Source organism: Lagenorhynchus albirostris, chromosome 11, assembly GCF_949774975.1.
Source record: "Lagenorhynchus albirostris chromosome 11, mLagAlb1.1, whole genome shotgun sequence".
Lineage (NCBI taxonomy): Eukaryota > Metazoa > Chordata > Mammalia > Artiodactyla > Delphinidae > Lagenorhynchus > Lagenorhynchus albirostris.
Window position 1 is genome coordinate 78957082 of NC_083105.1, and position 23291 is coordinate 78980372.

The 23291-nt window shown below is 36.6% G+C and overlaps 1 protein-coding gene and 1 non-coding gene across 6 annotated transcripts in view; one reads left to right on the forward strand and one right to left on the reverse strand.

Annotated features, from left to right (window-relative positions):
* The window catches only part of CAPRIN2 (caprin family member 2), a 41878-nt gene extending 19655 nt beyond the window's left edge, over nucleotides 1–22223 (forward strand). For 2 of the 5 annotated variants that reach the window (XM_060166612.1, XM_060166613.1), the window contains 12 exons: nucleotides 959–1002; nucleotides 1905–2582; nucleotides 5074–5196; nucleotides 6620–6701; nucleotides 7744–7799; nucleotides 10804–10908; nucleotides 12205–12351; nucleotides 15756–15924; nucleotides 17287–17469; nucleotides 18177–18277; nucleotides 20093–20156; nucleotides 21299–22223. In XM_060166612.1, coding sequence (XP_060022595.1) covers nucleotides 959–1002; nucleotides 1905–2582; nucleotides 5074–5196; nucleotides 6620–6701; nucleotides 7744–7799; nucleotides 10804–10908; nucleotides 12205–12351; nucleotides 15756–15924; nucleotides 17287–17469; nucleotides 18177–18277; nucleotides 20093–20156; nucleotides 21299–21867 — 2321 coding nt within the window. In that variant the 3' untranslated portion in view covers nucleotides 21868–22223. Of the gene's footprint in view, nucleotides 1–958; nucleotides 1003–1904; nucleotides 2583–5073; nucleotides 5197–6619; nucleotides 6702–7743; nucleotides 7800–10803; nucleotides 10909–12204; nucleotides 12352–15755; nucleotides 15925–17286; nucleotides 17470–18176; nucleotides 18278–20092; nucleotides 20157–21254 lie in introns of all 5 variants that reach the window. The other 3 variants (XM_060166616.1, XM_060166611.1, XM_060166614.1) reach the window with 3 other exon arrangements.
* On the reverse strand, nucleotides 9015–9121 carry LOC132530154 (U6 spliceosomal RNA). The gene has a single exon (XR_009543708.1). It is a non-coding gene; the product is annotated as a U6 spliceosomal RNA (small nuclear RNA).
* Nucleotides 22224–23291: the final 1068 nt, after the last annotated feature.

A 23291-nucleotide genomic window follows, 5' to 3' on the forward strand; every position in this document is an offset into this window, starting at 1 on the left:
TGAGTCAAATCATTGTAAAATGATTATTTTAATTTTATTTTCTACATGCATAGAAATCTTTACTTGCCCCAGGATAAGCCTAGGTTTAGGACACATCTCTAGGCTTTACTACCATGATTTGCAGAGTCAACCTTAATAGAAACATTAGGTTATACTTTGTTACAAGAGAGTACACTGTTAAAATGAGGCATTTATGGAATTTGAATTCTTTGTTAAACTATTAGGATCGTTCCATTTAAAACCATTGTTTAAAATGTGAGTTATAGTACATTCCAATACTGTATAGAACAAGAATGTAAATAATCTAAGGTTAACATATTGATTTAGGAAAAAAATTGCCAAAATCAGTAAAAGAAATAATGTTTTTCAAAATTCCACTTTTCTTGGGGAAGAAATACTTTGAATAAATGGCACCTTGGCTATTTATTGTTGAGGCTGGAGTTATTTAAGAAATATTACTTCTAAGGAGGTAGTCCAAGCAGCCGTTTGGTAGCCACTAGCAAGATTCGAGTATTTCTCGTTTACCCCATGGCACCAGAGCTATAAATCCAACTTGAAAGAAGCTGTGTTTGTGGGTAAGAGGAGATAGTCCTATTTTCAGTCAGAAATCAGTTTTTAACTACAACGTGACTTCAGAAAAGTGTCTTATATAAGCAGAGCTACTAGCTTCAACTAGCCTCAGACCACATGCTTTTGACCAGCACCCAATAGTGAGAATTACTCCTGCCCTGAATGTACTTAATTGCACTATCCTTTTTCTGTTACTATTCTGAAATTTGCCTTAATTTGTACTTAATTGCACTATCCTTTTTCTGTTACTATTCTGAAATTTGTTACTATTCTGAATATCCTTTTTCTGTTACTATTCTGAAATATGCCCGGAATGAATTACAGTGTAATCAGTCTAAAAACTTGTAGTTTACCTAGTACTTATTTAATATTCTTTTTATCTTCTCAGAGTCTCTTATGGAACTTGCACAGCCAGAGATACAACCACAAGAGGTAAGGTACCGAAAGGTAATTTTCAGTCAATTGTGTTTTTTGAGACTTTTGTATATTGTTGTGGTTAGGAGCTGAGGCTTTGGAGCTAGACTGCTTAAGCTTGAATCCTGGCTCTGCAGCTTATTAGCTTAATGACTTTGGGCAAGATATATAGCCCAGCTGTGTCTGTTATCCTCCTACATAAAATGGGGATAATAACAATGCCTGCCTCATATGGTTATTGTGAGGTTTGAAGGTTAAATCTGAATTACTTACAATTTGGCCTGGCACGCAGAACGGCTCAAGTGTTAGCTGGTGGTGATGGTGGTTTTGGTCCCTGTATTGGAATTTGAAGATGGGTGGGATTTTGCTCTTTCCAGAATTTACTCATATTGGTAATAGAAGAGGGCATTTGTTCTCTTTCTGAAGTGACATCGGAATTCATGGAAGCCGAAAAGAATGGAAGAAGCAAAATCACAGTATGATTGATATATAATGGGAATAAAGAAAAGGCTGGTAATTCAGGAAACATAAGGCTTCAGTGTAAAGAGTAGGACTTTGTGTAGTTGAACTACCCTCTGCCTTAACTTGAAGGGGGTCAGGTGGTCCTAAGCCTGGCAGAGGCAGAGTAACCTTGGTAAAAGAGCCTGAGTCAAGCAAATGTGGCACCACGGTGTGCACTGCTTACCAGTCTCAGGTGAATCAAATATAGGTTGCTACTTTTGAAGTATACTTTTGAAGTTTGTCTTTCTGTTAATTGAGGGGAAAGGAATGGACATAAAAGTAGAATACTCTTTTCAAGTAGGATAAGGTTAGAAGTTTCCTGTTAGCACAATGGCTCAGACCAGTGGACATAGGAGTTCAGTATTCCCTTCAAGGTCTTCTACAGACTGTGACTTGAGCACATTTTCCCTGTGGTTTAGTTTCTTAACAGACGCTACATGACGGAAGTAGATTATTCAAGTAAACAAGATGAAGAGCAATCTTGGGAAGCAGATTATGCTAGAAAACCAAATCTCCCCAAATGTTGGGATGTGCTTACCGAACCAGATGGTCAGGAGAAGAAACAGGAATCCTTCAAGTCCTGGGAGTCTTCCGTGAAGCACCAGGAGGTATCAAAGCCTGCAGTTTCCTTAGAACAGAGGAAACAAGAGATTCCAAAACTCAGGTCCACTCTGCAGGAAGAGCAGAAGAAGCAGGATGTCTCGAAAACCAAGGCAACTCCTAGCCAGTGGAAGCAAGAAGCTCTTAAATCCAAAGTGGGATACATTCAAGAGGAACAGAAGAAGCAGGAGACGCCAAAGCCTTGGCCAGTTCAGCTGCAGAAAGAACAGGATCCAAAGAAGCAAACTCCAAAGTCTTGGACACCTTCTGTGCAGAGTGAACAGGACATCACCAAGTCATGGACCACTCCCACGTGTGAAGAACAGGATTCAAGACCGCCAGAGACTCCAAAATCCTGGGAAAACAATGTTGAGAGTCAAAAACACCCTTTAACAACACAATCACAGATTTCTCCAAAGTCCTGGGGGGTAGCTACAGCAAGCCTCATACCAAATGACCAGCTGCTGCCCAGGAAGTTTAATACAGAACCCAAAGATGTGAGTTGATTTGTATCAGTTTGTTCCTATCAATGTAGGCATAAATAGAGATTTGTGGTAGTGATAATTTAAAAGTTCTCTTTAGGAAAAGATCAGTAAAACCCATGTTTAATTAATGTATTAAGTATTTCACTTAGCTCTTTAAAGCATAATTTGTTTTCCCTAGAAAATTGGAAGCAGATTTAATCTGTCATTTGCGCCTAACCTGAAGTGAAATTTCCACAACTAGAAAATATTGTTTTAGTGCTCAAATTTTAATGACATGATATAACATCAAAATAGTGGATAGTTCAGAAAAAACCATAATGTTGAAGAAGTGAGAAACGTAAATGCATGTCAAAAGGCAGGAGACCTTTCTCTGACAAGTTACATTTTTCTGTATTCTCTTCCTTCTCTTGCATTTATAGTCACTCAAATTAGGCTGTCCTCTTTGAAGAAGGTACAGATGGTCAGGAGAAGAAACAGAAATCTTTCATGTCCTGTTTCAGAAGAAGCAGTAGTTGGGGAAGGATCTGAATTAGTTATCTATTTCTGTTTCAGAAGAATTTTCTGCAGATGAAAAGTATAGCCATTAAATATTCTGTAATTAGGTTTTGGAGTATGAGATTTAGTTCAAATATAAGGCCTCATTCTGCTAATGATAAATAACGCATGTCAGTAAGATAAGAAGCCTTATAATGAATAATCTTGGATACGATGCTAGTTAGTGTTGTCTTTTATTAAAGCATAAGTTATTTACCACTGTTTCATTGCAGACTTGTTGAAGACTTGTTACCACCTTGTTTGCTAAGAAATGTGAACTTGCTACCCTCCCAGTGTTCTCCATATACATCTAGTAGTGTTGCTGTACTTCCACACCATTTTAGCCAAAGGCATGCCCGGAAATCTTTGGTCCTCTAACAGTTTGAAAAACATTTTGCTAAGGACCTACTTTATTGCACAGGGAACTATACTAAATATTTTGTAATAACCTATAAGGGAAAAGACTCTGAAAAAGAATACACACACACACACACACATAAAACTGAATCACCGTGATGTACACCTGAAATTAACACGATATTGTAAATCAACTATAATTAAAAAAGGTGGGGGGAGAAAAACATTTTGCTTAGGGAATTCAAAGCATTGCATTTTATAAGTTACCCCCGCCTCAATTCTACCTTATGGGAAGAGAATTTTAGAATTATTTGTCTCCTTTTATTTTCCTTTCTTCCTCTTTAAGTGGTAATATAATTTTAGCTTCTTCCTGACCCTGCAGAAGATTGATAGCCTTTTTCATAAACTAGATATCATATGACAGTAATTGTAATATAGCAACTATTTTGAGAGATTTATATCTAAAAACCCAATTTAATACCTCAATAAAGCTGTTTAAAAAACCGCAATTAAAAATTCCACTAGGTATAGCAGTGCTGAACCTTTACCGTACCAGAATATTGATACCATGCTGTTTGCTGAATAGTATTTAAAATTAAGGGTGTTTAATTGGAAAGGTCAAAACTCATTTAATGTGCTTTATGGCACAGACATCATTATATTGAAGTTACAGGGTCTCTCAGTGACTGAGAGGACGCTTCTCTGTATAGTAGAGTATTTTCCTCTATCTGTATTGAAATCTCAGCTGTTTGGAACATGACCAAGTACTGTCAAGGGCAAAATAGAGTTCAAAGCCAAAAGACTAGGTAACATGAAATAAATCACTAAAGTTCATACTTTTCTCTTAAAAGAGCCTTTCATATATTCCCTTAGGGTCTATTAACAGTTATTTTATGACACTGTTGACAAGTTTAGCTATGTGACTCCCCAGTGAATTAGAAGGTGGAGAAGAGGAGCTGGTAGGGACAGGCTTGCTGATACCTGTAAGAAATAACCATAAACATGAGGTGTATTTCAGGGTATTCAGCAATCTTAAGAAATTTAGCAGGAGGGCGAACCACCTTCTAAACATCGGTAGCCCCCTCCCCCACAAAGTATACCCACTGTATAACAGAATATAATAGTATATTTCCTCAACTGTAGGATATATATGTATGTGCTTTTTACATCTTACTGTTTCTGAAATCAGATATGTGTTAAAAATGGGATGTATATTTAATGTGGAGGTAGTAATTTTTTTCCCTGGGGAAAAAAATCATTGATGTGTTTTATATTATAGTCAGTGGCATCTTATCATAGAGCACACAGGGTAACTGATGTCCATAATGAGAGAACTTCTACAAAGGAAGTTCTGTTGCTCTGGGCCTTCCCTTTAAAAAGATGATGTTTAGAAACATTTCCCATTAAAGTTGTTCTGAAGGAGGAAACATGAAAAGTTTGCTTAAATTACTTAGAAAATGCATTTATGTGGAAATTCTTTACCTGAGATAAATCTATAAATGAACACTGCTATGTGTTTTGATTACATTAAGATGTAGTGATAAGCTTAGTTTCCTGAATTAGGCTTTTGAATTTGAATTTCACTCTTATACATTATGGGTTTATCTTATAGGTGCCTAAGCCTATGCATCAGCCTGTAGGTTCTTCCTCTACCCTTCCAAAGGATCCAGTATTGAGGAAAGAAAAACTGCAGGATCTGATGACCCAGATTCAAGGAACTTGTAACTTTATGCAAGTATGAGTCATTATTAAGTGAATCTTAAATGATAGTCATGGGGCTGCTAGCTTCTGATGTGAAGCATTAAATGAAGTTGTTAAGAGCATAGATTCTGGTGTCCAGAATGAGTACAAATCTCGGTTCTGCCACTTCCTAGCTCTGAGAATTTAGGCAAGTTGCTTAACTCTCTGCCTCAGTTTCTTTTTTGAAAAAATGATAATAGTTCCTACTCCTGTTTGTTGTGAGTAATAAAATGAATTAAACATGTAAGAAGCTTAAAGTGCTCAAATGATATTGCTGCTGTTGTGTGTAGATAATCATAAGACATTCATTATGACACATGCTCAGTTGTGTCATAAGACTCTTATAGAATTTCAGAATAGTATGGTATTACTGAGGGATGAAGTAGGCAAATAAGAGATTTTTGTGTAGTAAAAAGATTTTGAGCTTTGGAATTAGACCTGCATTTAAATCCACTTCTACCAGTTACCAGTTGTGTAATCTGTGGCAAGTTATTTAACCTCCAACCTTCTGCTTATTTGTAAAGTGAGGGAATTGCATGCCTCTTCAAATTATTTGATAAATAAAAGACCTAAAACGATCACTGTAAGTATATAAGTTAAGTACTCAAAACATTGGAAATATTTTTAGGATAACCAGGATAGGCAGATGGGAGAAGAGAATGCCTACTTGTCATGAAAGTCTCTAAGAGCATGAGTTAGTTTAGTGGTTGAGATAAAATAATTAGACCCTCTCATTGGTTGTAATAAAAATGAGGGCTCAGTCTACACTAGGATTAACGTTTAAGACTTCAAGTCAGGAGTTTTCTTTTCCTCATTTGGCCTTAGAATTACTATTGGAGTTTTAACACTTGACACAGTCTTTTTTTTTTTAATTAATTAATTTTTGGCTGCATTGAGTCTTCGTTGCTGCACATGGGCTTTCTAGTTGTGGCGAGCAGGGGCTACTCTTTGTTGTGGTGCACAGGCTTCTCATTGCAGTGGCTTCTCTTGTTGTGGAGCATGGGCTCTAGGCACGTGGGCTTCAGTAGTTGCAGCATGCGGGCTCAGTAGTTGTGGCTCGCGAGCTCTAGAGCACAGGCTCAGTAGTTGTGGTGCACGGGCTTAGTTGCCCCATGGCATGTGGGATCTTCCTGGACCAGGGATTGAACCCGTGTCCCCTGTGTTGGCTGGCAGATTCCTAATGACTGCACGACCAGGGAAGCCCCTGACACAGTTTTAAGGTTTGACAGTTACTTTAGATTTCGCTTTTAATTCTGTTTCTTCTCCTATAAAGACTAAGTTATTAACATCTTGAGATGGTTATTAGCTAGATTCCTATAGCTAATAAACAGTTGACATCATAAATAATTTAATGGTAATAGCTTTACCAACAAATGATAATCTTTGTTTTCACTTATTATTTAAACTCTTGTCTTTAGGAATCTATTCTGGATTTTGACAAACCTCCAAGTGCAATTCCATCATCACAGCCGCCTTCAGCTACTCCAGGTAGCCCAGTAGGTATGTCCTCATTCTTAAGACTTGTTAGACCTACAGCCGTTTTTCCAATTACTTCTTTTACATATAATTTTACTCTAGATTATCTTAAGGTTAAACTATGTCTGTGTGTTAATTTTTTCTAAATGTGTACATATGTTACCAGAGTTACATACGGGTAAATTACCATGAGGATGTTAGTGTACTTAACTGACCAGTTTGCATTTTAGAGAAGGTCTCCAGATAGGTGAATGGAAGTACACAATATTAGTTGTCTTTGCTACTTTTTATATTCTTCTTGGAGTGAATTCTGACTAGAACCTGCTTGATTTCTTTCAACTCTGTATGTCTAGTGTGGAGGCTTCTGGATCCTAACTATGAGTGAAATTACATCAGTGGTATTTAGTGCACAGGTTAACACAGTAACTAATGATGCAGCCCAGATCTGAATCTGGTCTGATGCTTCAGACTTTAGGCTTTTTGTTTTATACTAGTTTATCTCAGAGGTGGAATGACATAATCAAAGCCATAGTTCAGCTGCAGTGAGCAGTAGACACCAACCAGAAGACTGGTCCAGTAATTCCTGGGTAGGGTAAGGAGAAGGAAGAGAAAGTACTTAACAAAAGTGATAGAGATTAATAAGAAGAAACCAAACTGAAACTATGTAATTGAAAAGTATATTTAATTTTACATGATCAAAGAGAAAAAAAAACTGAAGAGCCAGATGACCCCTGCACTTGTAACTTAAAGTGTATCAGCTAATTACTGCTCATGATAGCCCAGGTTTTATCATCCAGATTACAATTACCAGTTTTCTAAAAGTCATAGTTCTTTTCTTTTGGAAGCCTTGAAATGCTGCTTTTGTCCATTGATGGAACTAGTATCCTTTTCTTCTGTAATCCTCTCTGACTCTTTTTAGAGCTCTACTACAATAGAAAGGACTTGAGAGCTAGTTCTGCCAGATACTGCTTTGTTTTATGAAGTATAAACTTTCGTTTCCACCCAGTTGGTATGCATAAACTTTTCTCCTCCCTCAGTAGTTTACTGTTGATTTCACTCTCTGCAGCATCTACAGAACAAAATCTATCCAATCAAAGTGATTTTCTTCAAGAGCCATTACAGGTAACTTTTCCAGACTGATCTTTCATTTACTCTTCTTTGCTATTCAGGGAGGAAACTCTTGCTTTGGCAAGAATGATCAGACTTGCTGATTCTAATATACCTAATGAAATTATTGAAAATGTTCTAAGGGTATCTAGTTTTTTAGATTAAGTACAGCTGGTTCTCAAAAGATTCCCTAATAAACATGGGGAAGTCATCTGTTATAATAGAGGAGGTTAGCTGATGTTAGTAAGGAAAGAGTAAGCCTGAAGAATTTGGAGGTACTTTGGGAATCTTACTTTGCTGTTGAGCTACCTAAGTCACTTAGTATATTGGTAGAGTAAAGGGTGTAAAGAAAGAAACTAATTTTGCTTAACTCATGGTTAGCCAGTCCCACCTGCCTACATATATCTAACATTCTGATGAACTAATTTTCACAGAACACACTTAGAGTTATAAAGGGACCAGATCATTGAGATCTGTAAATGCCACATTGCATTTCCATCAATAGTAAGTTCAAGATTTGCTAGTTTTCTGGTCATTACTTTAAAAAAATTCTTTTTTCTCAGGATCCCTCTGAAAACCTTACGGCAATTTTCTAGACAGCAACTGCTTTGACAGTAGGTTAAATATTTTGATCAGGTGGTTCAGCAGTTGTTGCCTTCCCTTCCAAAAACTTATGAGTAAATACCATTTGTTTACAGTGGTTTATATTTAGTTTCAGATGTAGCTCGGTTTTCAAAATGTGTTTGTTAAGCAGGGTCCCTCACCCCAGTCACTGCTTTAACTAAAGAATTCTATGTTATCTGGTCTAGCTATTAGGTTCTTTATGAGGCTTTCAAGTGACAAGTTAAGATTTTTTTTTTTTTTTTTGGCGGTACGCGGGCCTCTCACTGTTGTGGCCTCTCCCGTTGTGGAGCACAGGCTCCAGACGCGCAGGCTCAGCGGCCGTGGCTCACGGGCCCAGCTGCTCCGTGGCATGTGGGATCTTCCCAGACCGGGGCATGAATCTGTGTCCCCTGCATTGGCAGGTGGACTCTCAACCACTGCGCCACCAGGGAAGCCCTAAGATTTTTTTTGATAAACCAATAGTCTGGTAGCTCTCAGGGCATGCCTGTGGGATGGCTACATCAGAATCACTTGGTCACTTTAATAAAAGTACATACAGTTGACCCTTGAACAGTATGCATTTGAACTGCTCGGGTCCACTTATACATGGGTTTTTTCCACCAAATTCGTAGAGTACTACGCTTCACGAATTTGCGTGGCATCCTTGCGCAGGGGCCATGCTAATCTTCTCTGTATCGTTCCAATTTTAGTATATGTGCTGCCGAAGTAAGCACTAAATACATAGAGTACTACGGATCTGAGGTTGGTTTAATCCGAAGTTGCGGAACCACGGGTATGAAGGGTCAACTATGGGACCTGAGCATCTGCGAATTTTGGTATCCGTAGTGGGTCTTGGAACCAATTCCCTGTGGATACTGAGGGATGACTGTGTTGTTAGATACCACCTTAGACCTATAGGGTCAGAATTTCCATGGGTGTCGTCTAGTCATCTGTATTTTTAATCTGCTCCCTGGGTGAATCTGCACATCCATTTTTTGGAACCACTGGCCTCAAACATCATGCTTACTCAGCAGTACATAAAACGAACTCCAGCCAGTCTTCTTAAAGAGCAACAATTTGGAAGGAAGAACTGCCGTAACTTCTAAATAAATACTAATGTAAAGAATGTTTCTTCATCTTTTTTGTTAACGTTTTAACTAAAATTCAAAGTCTTTTAAAGCTTAACTATCAAGTGGGCCAAGTTGCCTTAACTTAGTATCATTGAATTTTTCTTTGGCAATAGAGTTACTTACGTCCCCACAATAGCCAGTCTCACTTATTTTGGGTGGTTGTCTCATTGTTTTAATGAGAGGACCAGAAGAAAGGCCTACTTTTAGAAACACTACCATTTTATAATAATTCTAATAGTTTGGTCAGATCTAAATTATATCTATTTATTTAGGTACATTAAATGCTCTAAAGGATTTCAAAATTTTCTCCATAAGACCTTTTAAAGGTCTTCCATGAGGCTTTTTAGAACTTGGTCCCCATCTCCTTATCAAGAAGGGGCATATCATGATGAACCCTTCTAGAAGGTCACTGAAACATAACTGTTCTGATATTTGCTTACCATTAATTAGTTTCTATTTAACCCATTTTATTACTTGGGCTTCTGAGAACCACACTGAAACATTTAGATAAAAGGAGTGGATTCACCGACACTTCAGACCTTGCCATTGCTAGAATTTTATGGATCTCTGTTATGTTGTAGTACCTGTTGTGCCGTAGCATTCCTTCCTAGCTACTCTTAGTTTTTAATTGGTTACAGTTGTCACAGCATTAGTTCCTACTGTGCTTTCTCCCAATTTGTATTTTATACATATTAGTTTTAATTTTTCTTAGAATATTTGTGCTATTGTGATTTATATAGAGCTTATCCTTTCTATTTATACTTCTGCCGACTTCTTTAAGACACTGAGAGCACTTAGAGTAAAAGCATAGTTGTCATGATCCCTGGCAGGCCCGTGCCTAGAGCATTAATGTACCCTGGGCTCATCCCATGGAACTGCTATTGAGAGCCTGATAGAAAATCTGACCCCAGATTTCCAGGGCCAAGAGTCTTGGTAAATGAGGATGGGATTAGATGTGTAGCTCTGGTGACTAGGCTTGGAAAGGCAATGTAGCTGACTGCTTGGGTTTGAATCTTAGCTCTTCTGCTTAATTTTAGTGTGACCTTGGGTAAATTAGTTAGCTTTCTTTGCTTCTGCCTGATTATGAATAAAATGGGAATAGTTGTACCTATTGCACAGGGTTATTGTTAGGATTAAATATATTAATATGTGTTAAAAGTGTTTAGCATACCATTTGGCACTAGTGATTGCTCAACGAGAGTAATGTGTTAGGAAGCCCAGGGCCCAAGAAATACAAAGTGAACAAAATGTGCCTTTTACAATGTTTTATATCTTCCTATATTTAGGCTGCTTCTTCTCCAGTTACTTGTAGCTCAAATGCTTGCTTGGTTACTACCGATCAGGCCTCTTCAGGATCTGAAACAGAGTTTATGACCTCAGAGACTCCTGAGGTAATAAGAGACCCATTGTCTTAATTTCTTTTCTGTCTTAAAGAATAGCAGAACCAGTTTATTGTATGAATTACAGGCATAATCAGTTTAATGATTTAACATTTATACCTTACTAATGTTTGCTTTCTATAGATGTTGTAGTCCTGGAACTTATACAGGTAACTCTAACTTTATTGTGACCTTACCGTATAAATGGACTTAATAGTATATTGCCTTTTCAGATACAATAAATATGTCCAAATTGCTAGTGTCAAAAAAAAATGAAAATTTCTAGGTAAGGGTAGGGTTAGTTCAAATTTCTCACTATATTCATATTGAAGGACTCCTTAGGAGAAAAATCGTTTTATCCATGTAACAGAAGACTCAATGACTTTATAGTTTTAATATTAGCACTGACTCAATTGGAATGAGTTACATTCTCTTTTTGCCCAATTTTGTCAAAGCATTTTGACAGTATTATGTTTTTCCTCTCAATTTTCAAGTGAAAGTTTTTGCTGTGTTTGAGCAAATCCTTGAGATAGATATAGCAAGATAGGATGATTTTTTGGATTAATTCAGCAATTCTTAGGTTTTATTATTATTTTTTGGTTAACTATTATATGAGAATTTGTGTTCATTGTATAAGAAAGTAAAGGTAAGCATTAGTTTTTATGGTGTTGACTTGGTCTCAATTAAAATTACTTGGTTCCTTATTTTAAGAAGAGGAAGTGTTTTCCACCTAGTGAGTCACAGCTGTCTGCTTCAAAATCTCATTGGTATTGGTTTTTTCATATCTTTTAAAGCATTTGGCTTTATAATCTATTATATTAAGGAGTTGCTTATTCCCTTAGTTAAGATTAGCTCAGGTTTGGTTTTCTTTTTTTAGGCAGCTGACCGAGGAATCCACTAAGACGACTTTAAAATAGAGGAAAATTAACACTGACTAAGTAACTAACCCAAGGTTTTTCTTAAGCCTAATTCTTCTGTATAAATTTGGAATAATACTAGATTCCGAACTGGAAAATACCATTACAGGGTTTGAAAAGGACTAGGTACTCATAAAAAGTTCAGCCCCTCGTCTGTTAGACTGATTAATAGTAAGATTCTCACTTAGTCAGCAAGCCGTGCAAAGCAAATGCTAGTGTGCATCCTCAGCAATTGAGATTTGAAATTGTAAGCAAAAGCTATTCTTCTGCATGCCTGTGTCCAAATGTCGTCCTATAGGACTTGCTGACTTATGCCAGTCAGGGGTTTAGTGTAAGTTAACTGTTTATTGTATGGCAGGTGATTGGCTGATATTGCATTTCTCCTCCCTAGGCAGCAGTTCCCCCAAGCAAGAAACCGTCTTCACTAGCTTCTCCAAATCCTCCCATGTCAAAGGGCTCTGAACAGGGCTTCCAGTCACCTCCAGCAAGTAGTAGTTCAGTAACCATTAACACAGCACCCTTTCAAGCCATGCAGACAGTGAGTATGAAACGTGAATGATGATTGCAGTTCATTATTCCTGTTAAAAAGCTATTGTTTCTCTTACATCTCTTACATTAGGTACTATGTGAAAAAATTTGCCTTTTCTATTACTCTTTTTTGGGCTGGTAGAATTTGCATTTGTCCAATGGAAATATTGTTTGTGTGGGAAGAGTATTAAATCCAAAGCCTCAATAATTTTGAATGGAAATTTTATCAGGGCATTTTCCCCTCTGAAAATTAGTGGCAGGCAAAGCTGAGGACCCATATTAAATAAATGAAATGTGAGTGAGAAACATAATTTTCTGTAAATAGCTTAATAATACTAACCATTACTAATATCACAGTAGTAATGTTCCATGGCATCAATAACCTGAAATACAGGACACATACTTGTGTGTTCTATCACTGTTGAAACTTTCATTTGATTTCATCTTCATCTCATCTGCGTTTTGGAGAATTGTTCAGATTTCTATGGTATTTTGAATTACATATTCTGCTACAAATTGTAGTTTAAAATTTTTTAAGGTGATATTTCAACTAGATTTGTATGTTTATTCTGTAAACATAGAATAAGTATAAAACTTTTCTTTAGAAAAAAGCAAAAAGTGTTAGCCAATAAGTACCTTTCCTGATGGTGCTTAATGTCCCACTCCAGGTACTTTCGTGTGATGGTGGTGGGAGGGGGCCAGTGGAGTGGTAGTGGAAAGCAGGCACAATGCAGGGAGATGGTCTGGTGAATTCACACCCCTGAATTCAGTAATCTTATTAATTCCTGCTTGGCCACGTAGCACAGCTTTGTGTCCTTGCTTTCCCTCTATCCCTGTCAATCCATCCTACACAGTACTGCCACATTAGTTTTACTAACTTTTTCTTATTCCTAATGAAAAGCAAATATTGGTCCATTATAGAATGAAATTGAAAGTCCTTTGCCTGACACTCAGTAACTTTTGAAGTCTGGTATAACTTGCCAGACTAGTCCCCTGGGCTTGCCTTGTACACTCTTGTCACAATACCTTTTTTTGTGTGGTGTGTGTTTTAAGATTTTTAATTTTCATTTGGAATGAAATACAATTATTCATTCAACAAATTGGAAAATATTAAAACAGTTGACATTATCTAGAGTGGGGAAAGAAATAAAGTTTTATACACTGCTGATGTGACAGTAAATCATCACAACCTTTTAGGAAAGGCACTTCCTGTTTAAAATTTTTTAAAAAGGGTGCATAAAGCCGTGACAGAATTTTCATCTTGAGGAATCCATACTACAGGAACAAGGGGATTAGTAGCTAAGGATATGCTTCAGTAGCTGAAGATATGTTGTATATAACGGCACTAGAAAGCAATCGCAACAAAACCAATCTGAATTGGAGACCATCTGAACGTCTGTTAACTGGGAAATGATTGACTAAATTATGGTATTTCCAATTCTATGGCTCATTCATTCACTCACTGTATATATTTTTCGAGGCAGGCATTGTTTTACTGTATGCCAGGCATTGTTCTAGATACTGGGGGTAAGGAAGTGAATAATACAGATTTGTCCCCTCTATCATGAAGCTTACATTCTTGTGTGTGTGTGTGTGTGTGTGTGTAGCAAGGGAGAGACAAAAATGATAAATTATAATAATAACAACAGCAACAATAAAACAAGTCAGTTAACCTTTAGAATAATCGCCTGTTTCTAGAGGCAGGTACCTTGGGTTTTTCAGTGAAAAAATCACATCCAGATTTTTGTTCCGCTTTGAAATCTTTGTGTCCTGATTAGTTGCTCCTGGTGTGTCTTCTCATTGTATTTTGGAAATTTTTAATAGCACTTATCCTACTTTATTTTTATGCTTTTTAAGTGAAACTTCAGACTTTATCTGGATTTCCCTAGTTTTTCCACCAGTGTTCTTTTTCTTTTCCAGGATCCCTTGCAGGGTGCCACATTGCATCACAATACCTTTTTGCTCATGCCACTCTGTCTTCTCTACCTGTTTGGATCCTATCCAGTATAAATCGGTTCTTATTTGTTTGCTTACTCATTTATTCAATAAACAGGTAGTTATGAAGCCAGGCACTGTTCTTAGGGGTTGTAACAATGGAGAATAGACAGGTCTTTGTGCTTAAGAAGCTTATACTTTATTATGGAGGTGGGAGGGCTAGAGAGAAAAATATTCATATATATATTATATCAGATGCTATGTGTTGTGAGGAAAAATGGAGCAGGATAAGGGGGCTAGAGAGTAACAGAAGTGATATATTATAGATGATGACCAGAGTCTGGACAGATCATTGCCTGCTACGTGGTAGAAATTCAGTAAATGGCAGATTTTTTCATTTGTTTTCAGTTTCTGAAAAAGTACCCTTTTCCCCTATATAGCTTTCATTCTCAGTAAGCATTATTATAACGTAATAGCAGGAGAGTTAATTTTTGTACTTGGTTTAACTTCTGTCAGAAATCAAATAGAAATTTGGTGTTTTTACTATGGTAAAATATGCATAAACATAAAGTTTACTGTTTTAACCGTATTTAAATGTGTAATTCAACGGCATTAAGTACATCCACAGTGTTGTACAGCCATCACCACTATCTACTTCCAGAACTTTTTCATCGTCCCTCCCCCGTCCTAGCCCCTGGTAACTTCTCTTCTACTTTGTCTCTATGAATTTACCTATTCTTAGGTACCTCATATAAGTGGAATCACGGTATTTGTCCTTTTGTATCTGGCTTATTTCAGTTAGCGTAGAATTTTCAAGGTTCATCCATGTTGTAGCATGGATCAGAATTTCATTCTTTTTTATGGTGACATAACATTCCATTGTATGTATGTACCACATTCTGTTTATCCATTCATCTGCTGATGGACACTTGGGTTGTTTCCATCTTTTGGCTATTATGAATAATGCCACGAACATTGGTGTACAAATATTTGAGTCTCTGCTTTCAGTTCTTTTGGGTATATGCCTAGAAGTGGAATTGCTGGATCATATTCTACTTGGTAATTCTACTTGGTAAATGGGAATTCCACATTTAGCTTTTTGAAGAACCGCTGTACTGTTTTCTGCAGTGGCTGCACCATTTTACGTTCCCACCAGCACTGCACTGCCACTGAGGGTGGCAACTGTACCACACCCTCAGCAATACTTAGATTTTCTGGGTTTTTTTTTAAGTAATAGCCATCCTAATGGGTATGAAGTGGAATCTCATTGTGGTTTTGATTTATATTTGTCTAATGACTAATGATGTTGTGCATCTTTGCATGTGCTTATTGTCCATTTATCTTCTTTGAAGAAATGTCTATTCAAGTCCTTTGCCCATCAAATAGAAGTTTTTGAATGTTGCAGAGTTTTGCTGAATGTCACCTTTAATTGTTTTCTATAAAACTTCACAAATGACTCAGTGTACCCTGTCTTTTAAGGTATTTAATGTTAATGCACCTCTGCCTCCACGTAAAGAACAAGAAATAAAAGAATCTCCTTATTCACCTGGCTACAATCAGAGTTTTACTACAGCAAGTACACAGACACCACCCCAGTGCCAACTGCCAGCTATACACGTAGAACAAACTGTCCTTTCTCAAGAGACTGGTAAGATCTTTGTGTATCATATTTTGAAGACTTAGATGAGAGCTAATTAAACGGAAAGCAAGTCTGTAGTGACACTTGAGATGTTCTTTCCTGACTAGTAAGCCTTATCTTTTCACATGTTCAAGTATTGAGAAACACTTAATGCTTTTTCATCTCTTTAGTTAAGTTCACTTATTACTTTTAACTTTTGTAGAGGTAGAACTTAGATGGTTGATTTAACCTTGAAGTAGGCTTTTATTTTTAAACCTGATCGCTTTGATTACCATCAGCAGTGGTAGAGGTGCATAAGGCACTATCCAGCTGCTTCTATGAAGGTTTTGAAACCATTCTGTTAACTCCGTGTTAGCACAGATGGCTATCTGGCCTTTTTTCTTCCCTCTTGTAATAAAGCATTGATTAATGTGAAGGTATAATTTAGTATGCTTATTCTACTCTTTGATTAGAGATGGGAGACACTTTTGATTGTTCATGCTATTCTAATACGTACATGAAAGAATAGCAACTTTGTAGTTATTTCTCAATCTAAGAAGCACTTGTAGATTTTTACTGTTGGTATTTCAGGCCCCTATTGCGTTTTCTAAAACTTAAGCTGGAGCAAACGAATTGCTTGGTTAATCACAAGAGGTAGTAAATGTAAATCCCTGGACCTAGCCATAGATGACCTCATTCTCTTCTCGCCTGTACTGTGAAAACATAGGGCAGGTGATTTACATAAAGGATACTTTTTTGTCATAATCCTTTTCAATTACAGTATTAATAAGAGTTCATTTTCTTTTACTCCTCGATCTGGCATATTTAGCCTGTTTTTTTCCTTTAATTGTGGTAAAATATACGTAACATAAAATTCATCATTTTAAACATTTTTAAGTGTACAGGTTTTATGGCATTAAGTACATCCAGGTTGTTGTGCAGCCACCACCACCATTCATCTCTAGGAATTTTTCATCTTCCCCATTTAACACTAACTCCCCATTTCCCTTTCCCTGTAATCCCTGGCAACCATCATTCTACTCTGTGAATTTGACTGCTCTAAATACTTAACTTATATAAGTGGAATCATAGAGTATTTGTCCTTTTGTAACACCATAATGTCTTCAAGGTTCATCCGTGTTGTATTGTAGAATGTGTCAGAGTTTTCTTCCTTTCTAAGACTGAATAATATTTTATTACTTAGATATATATATATAGAGAGAGATATCTGTGTCTCTCTCTATATATACACATACATATCTATAGCATCTGTTTTTTTAAAAAAGGGAGAAAGTTGTATTAAAGGTTTTGATATACACTGACTTCTAAGTATAAAGAATATTAAACTTTTATTACCATTTAACTCTTGGACTCTAAAACTGTTTCCTTAAGCAGCAAGTTATCCTGATGGAACTATTCAAGTAAGCAATGGTAGCCTTGCCTTTTACCCAGCACAGACGAATGTATTTCCCAGACCCTCTCAACCATTTGTCAATAGCCGGGGATCTGTTAGAGGATGTACTCGTGGTGGGAGATTACTAACCAATTCGTATCGGTCCCCTGGTGGTTATAAAGGTATGCTCTGAATACAATTTGTATGTTTACTTGACTCAAACTGTTTTTACTTTACCTTGTTCCTTTTTGTGGTTTCTATTTATAATGTAGTAGAGAATTCCCTATTCCTACAAAATATGGTATTTCTAATATGTCTATTGTCTATAACAGAGGAACTCTTTGAATGAAAAACAGATCGATCCTGTGACTTACTGAAGTGAAAGGTTGAGCATTTTGGTTTTTTTCCAGGGATGAATTTTGGTTTTCATATTTGAATAATTTCTTTCTTCTGTTAATTGACTTGGCTGGCTCAAAACATGTCATATTTAAGACAGTGCCCATTTCCTAGTTATCAGAGTATACCACAGATGAAAACTTTGAGACAATAATAGTGATACGCTTTTAAGTTAGATATGGTTCCAAGTATTCTAGTCACTGCTGGTATTAGCAGAAGTACTCTAGACCAAGGCCTTAACCACCATCCTTTCCCAACCCCACCTGCATCCCAGCAATAGTAAATTTCTACAGTTGGCTTGTTTGAAGTCTGTGATATTTTTATAAATGTGTGTTTTATTGTGGAAACAGTATTATGGAGTTTGCTTAAAGAAGGCATAAATGTAATGATGGCTTTATAGGATCAATTTAACTTTCCAAGTGATATAGAACAGACTATTTAAGAGTTTAGTGTAATTTTGCCCATAATTTTATGTAAGTTGTTTGTTTATTAGGTTTTGATACCTATAGAGGACCTCCTTCAATTTCCAATGGAAATTATAGCCAGCTACAGTTCCAAGCTAGAGAGTATCCTGGAACACCTTATTCCCAAAGGGTAAGAATAATTGTTATAACTGAACAATAGTACAATTGATGTGAAGCTGGTGACTAAACTATAGCAGAGTCGTAATTTGTTTTGTAAAGACACGCTTGTAACTGTGGAGAGTGGATCTGGAAGCTTTTCTAATAACCCAAGTAGGGTACATGAGAACTGCCTGTTACATGGAACTTAGGAGGTCTTAAGGACTTTATTAAGTTTGCATTAACTCATTTACTCCACCATCCTATAAGAGAAACTGGAGTTCAGAAACAAGTAACTTATCTAAGGTCACTCAGCAAGTAAATGATAGAACTAAGATTAGATGCAAGTTTCTCAACTCCAGAGCCCATGGTCTTTACTATATTGCCTTCAGTTTAACTTTTTTAGATATCAAGTATAGGAAAGTCCTTTTTTGTAAGTTTGATTTTTTTGGTTTATTCTTGATTGACTAGTTCAGCAGATTTTCTTTACTATATATGATAAAAGACTGACAGGAGGATGGTAGACATTCCACTTAACAGCCCTTGGGAACTCCCCGTCATTGGTCATATATGGATATGAATTTATACTACATTAGCATTTTCAGTTTTGAAGTTTTACAAGCCTTTAAGTATGTATGTGGTATTTTACTGAGCTCTGTTGTTAATATACAAAGGAGCTTATGGTTACATGAGGTAAGATAGATGTCTATACAGAGGCAGTATTGAAGAACACACCTTGGAAAACACACCAGGTCACCTAAATGACTTGGGTTTGACCCCTGATCTCACCAGTTACCTCTTTGTGTGACCTTGGGCCTGTTACATAAACTTTCTGAGCTTTAGTTCCTTATCTGTTAGGTGAAGACTCATCTGTTTGAGTTACTTATCTTACTCTGGAGTGTTGAGGATTACTCTGTGAGGGATTCTGAGGATTAAATGAAGTCATATACATAAGTGCTTTGCATATATCAAGGATGCAAATATTAAATGTTATTACTTGATTGTCATGTACTGTGTGTGCAGGGAAAACTTTGATTAATGCGATCTTTCAGTAATGGAGCTATCTGTTCTTAATACCAGTATTCTAATATTTTTGTGTGCTGCTTTAAATTTCCTCCTGAGGAAACATAAGATATCAATGATAGTAGTGCTGTTGGGAAGAGGGTTAGGAGTTTGGGGTAGGAAAATTAATTATTATTTTTACTGTATACATTCTTGTCCTGTTCAAATTTTTTATTACATGTATTGATATTAATCTGATTGCATCATTAATTATTCTTTTCATGACTTGCATGGGGGCTGACTTTCACCATACTTGGGAGTCAGTTTGAAATGTTGCCTCTTGAACATTTTTTCTTAAAGATTCCAGGCAATAATATGTTCATACGTTAAATTCTTATCAATTTCCCTGTCAAAACAAAACCAAACCCTAACATAGTTTGTAATTGTCTTCACACTGGTTTATAAATAGAGCAAGATTGAAATTGTCTGTATTTTTGCTTTATCATCTCCTTTTATATTGAGATGAGGCACAGAGCACCAGGACATATTTCTGAATTTCCCTCATTACCTAGCATTGTGTCTTTTACGTAGTGTTCTCTAAATGCTTTCTTGTTTTTGCAAGTATTAACATATCTAATTTGTCAGGTTAATTAACAGATGAAGCAAATATTGCTACTGTGACTCTTGCTTTAGTTGTTTTTCTTGGTGTCATCTGAGCCCTTTTGGTTGCTGGAGAAGGCTAGACCAAGGGCTAGGAGGACTTAGTCTTACAAATTTATCTGCCAATAATAACTAATTACTGTTTTGCATTTTTGGTGCTAAGGTAAATATTATGTGTTCATTTTAGGATAATTTCCAGCAGTGTTACAAGCGAGGAGGAACATCTGGTGGTCCTCGGGCAAATTCTAGAGGTAAGGATAATTAATTGAGGAGTTTATTTACCCAAAACATACCTCTAGATCTTTCTTCATCCTTTGTCAGATTCTCCCCAAAGTATATTAGCATTTACCTTTTGAGGTTTTCAGTTTGCTTAAATGTTGTACTGAAGATCTGAGGGAGATATTAGACTACTAGAAAGGCTGTGGAAATCATTTGTCAATTTACGTGTGTATGTGTTTTAAATTTGCTTGACACCATAATTTAACCTTAGATACATATTCACTGTGCTAACTTGATATAGTTTCAGGTGATATATCAGGATGGTGGTTTTGGAATAATGGGCACTTCTAGATACTCTAGTGCCCCTTAGTACATTGATAGATAGGAATAAACAACAATTAAGACACAATGACTTGAACAAAAGCAGGATACTTTTAATACTTCTTAAAATGTGAAGGTACTATTAAAAGGTTCAGTGTAATTGAGAAGATCAAGAATTACTGAAGATTAACTTTGTCACAAGAAAAGAGAAGCTTTTCCTTTTAAGAAAGTAGCCACTATTCACATTATCTTTGCCCTCTATCTGAGCAGTGTTTTTGTACAATACTGAAAACATTAAAATTTTATGATACCACATTAACTTAGAAATAAAGAAGAAGCATTTATTATGGGGCTTAGTACCATAACAAAATATGTTTGAATGTCTAGTAGGCTAGTAGTTCCAGACGTTGCTACTTTTATGTAATCTCAGTTTTCTTGAGTCCTTCTCCATTAGATACTTAGAGTAGATTTATCACTGAGGAATTAAGAACTCAGAATTATGGGAGAAAGGTAAAGAATTAAAGAGTGTTCACACCTGGGTTTTAGACTCTGCTATCCATAACTACTGTTAAGTTATCCAACCTTCGGGGGCCTCATTTTTTTAATATTAAAAAAAAATGAGGCTACTGGACAAAATCATCATCCAGGTCCTTTCTGGCTTTAGAATAGTAGTAGAAAAGCCTATTGTCAGAGAAATCTAGAAGAGTATACTGTAGCTATACTTTATTGCTTTTTAAAAAAGATTTACTATAAAATGTATTTTTATCTGTATTTCAGTAGCCGACTAATGTTAAATATTGTGTTCAAAGCTAACTGCTTCATTATGAGAAACTCACTGTTGCTAATAAAACAGCAGGGTGGAGTGATTCTTCTCAGGTGAGCAGCCCAGAAAGAGACAACGAAACCTTTAACAGTGGTGACTCTGGACAAGGAGACTCCCGTAGCATGACCCCTGTGGATGTGCCAGTGACAAACCCAGCAGCCACCATACTGCCAGTACACGTGTATCCCCTGCCTCAGCAGATGCGAGTTGCCTTCTCAGCAGCCAGAACCTCCAATCTTGCCCCTGGAACTTTAGACCAACCTATTGTGTTTGATCTTCTTCTGAACAACTTGGGAGAAACTTTTGATCTTCAGCTTGGTAGATTTAATTGCCCAGTGAATGGCACTTATGTTTTCATTTTTCACATGCTAAAGCTGGCAGTGAATGTGCCACTGTATGTCAACCTCATGAAGAATGAAGAGGTCTTGGTATCTGCCTATGCCAATGATGGTGCTCCAGACCATGAAACTGCTAGCAATCATGCAATTCTTCAGCTGTTCCAGGGAGACCAGATATGGTTACGTTTGCACAGAGGAGCAATTTATGGAAGTAGTTGGAAATATTCTACGTTTTCAGGCTATCTTCTTTACCAAGATTGAAAGTCAGTACAGAATTGACAATAAAAGGATATGGTGTTCTGATTAGTGGGAATAAAGGAAAAGTAGTCCTTGCCCTTCTGACAGATTGGTTTAGGAAAATGTTTTCATTCCTAGAGGAAGGAGGAGGTCCTTACTTTTTTGTTTTCCTCCCCATGGTGAAAAATTTCAAGCTGAATGACAATTAGCACTAATCTGGCACTTTATAAATTGTGATGTAGCCTCGCTAGTCAAGCTGTGAATGTATATTGTTTGCACTTAATCTTTAACTGTATTAACGTTCAGCTTACTAAACTAACTGCCTCAAGTTCAGGCAAGTTATAATGCCTTGTTGTGCCTCAATAAAAAAGTTACATGCACCTTCAGTGTTCTTACTTGATTAAACATTTAGTTAAGAAGTAAAATGTTCAATTTTTAGTGTTCACACTGGTAACTCTTGAATGGGAATCTATTCATGGGTTCATACTATTATTTTAAAATAAGCCTTTTATATATAACAGCTCCTTTTAGAGTTACTTTTCTCTGTTATTATACATATCATTCATCAAAAGATTTCATGTTTTCCACTGGCCAAATCACATATTCTCCTTGAAGCTGTTGTGCAGTAGGGTGTTTTATCCTTTAGTTAGCTATCTTCAAGTACCTACTATATGAATAACAATACAAGGTACAGTACGCGATACATGGGTAATACTACTGGTCCGCCATCAGTAAGGCTTATGCTTTCTAGTGGATTCTTAATTTGAGTAGGTAAAATATTTAGTCATCAAAAAGCAAAGGTCTGTGGTCGGGCAATGCTGTATTTGAGTGCGGATTTTGCCACTTAGTAACTGATCTTGGGCAAGTTATTATACCTCAAAGATTTTTTTTAAAGACCATTTCCCAAAATGCAAAATGGGCATGATAGATCAGCCTCAGGGCAGTTGTGAAGTTCAACTAAGAATTTATCCAAAAGACTTTACACAGTGCCTGGCACATAAGCATTTAATAAATGTTAGATGCTGTAATTGTGTTTTTCTCATTCGGAAAACTTTAGGGTGCTGTGTGTATATACTGTCTCGTATGCAGTGTAGCAGGCAATGCCAGAGTAGTATCCATTCTAGACATACATCCTCACGTCTCAATTTAAGTTTGTATATGTTTCTTACTACTAAGAACTTAATAATATGTTTCTCAATTACTTTAAAGAATAGTAATTCAAAATAAAGATTTTGATCGAATATTCCAGAGTTTATTAAGGGTTGGAGAAAGGGCATTCTTAGCCTGCAACCAAGCAGGTCACTTGCTGAGGCAGAAAGTTCTTGTTTTGATCCCCCGCTCACTCTGTTGTTAAATAATCTCAGGAAGATGTAAGAGCATTAAATTATTATGGTTAATATTTTTGAGCTAGGTGTGGGTTCAGCAATTAAATCCTTAAGCCATGTTTA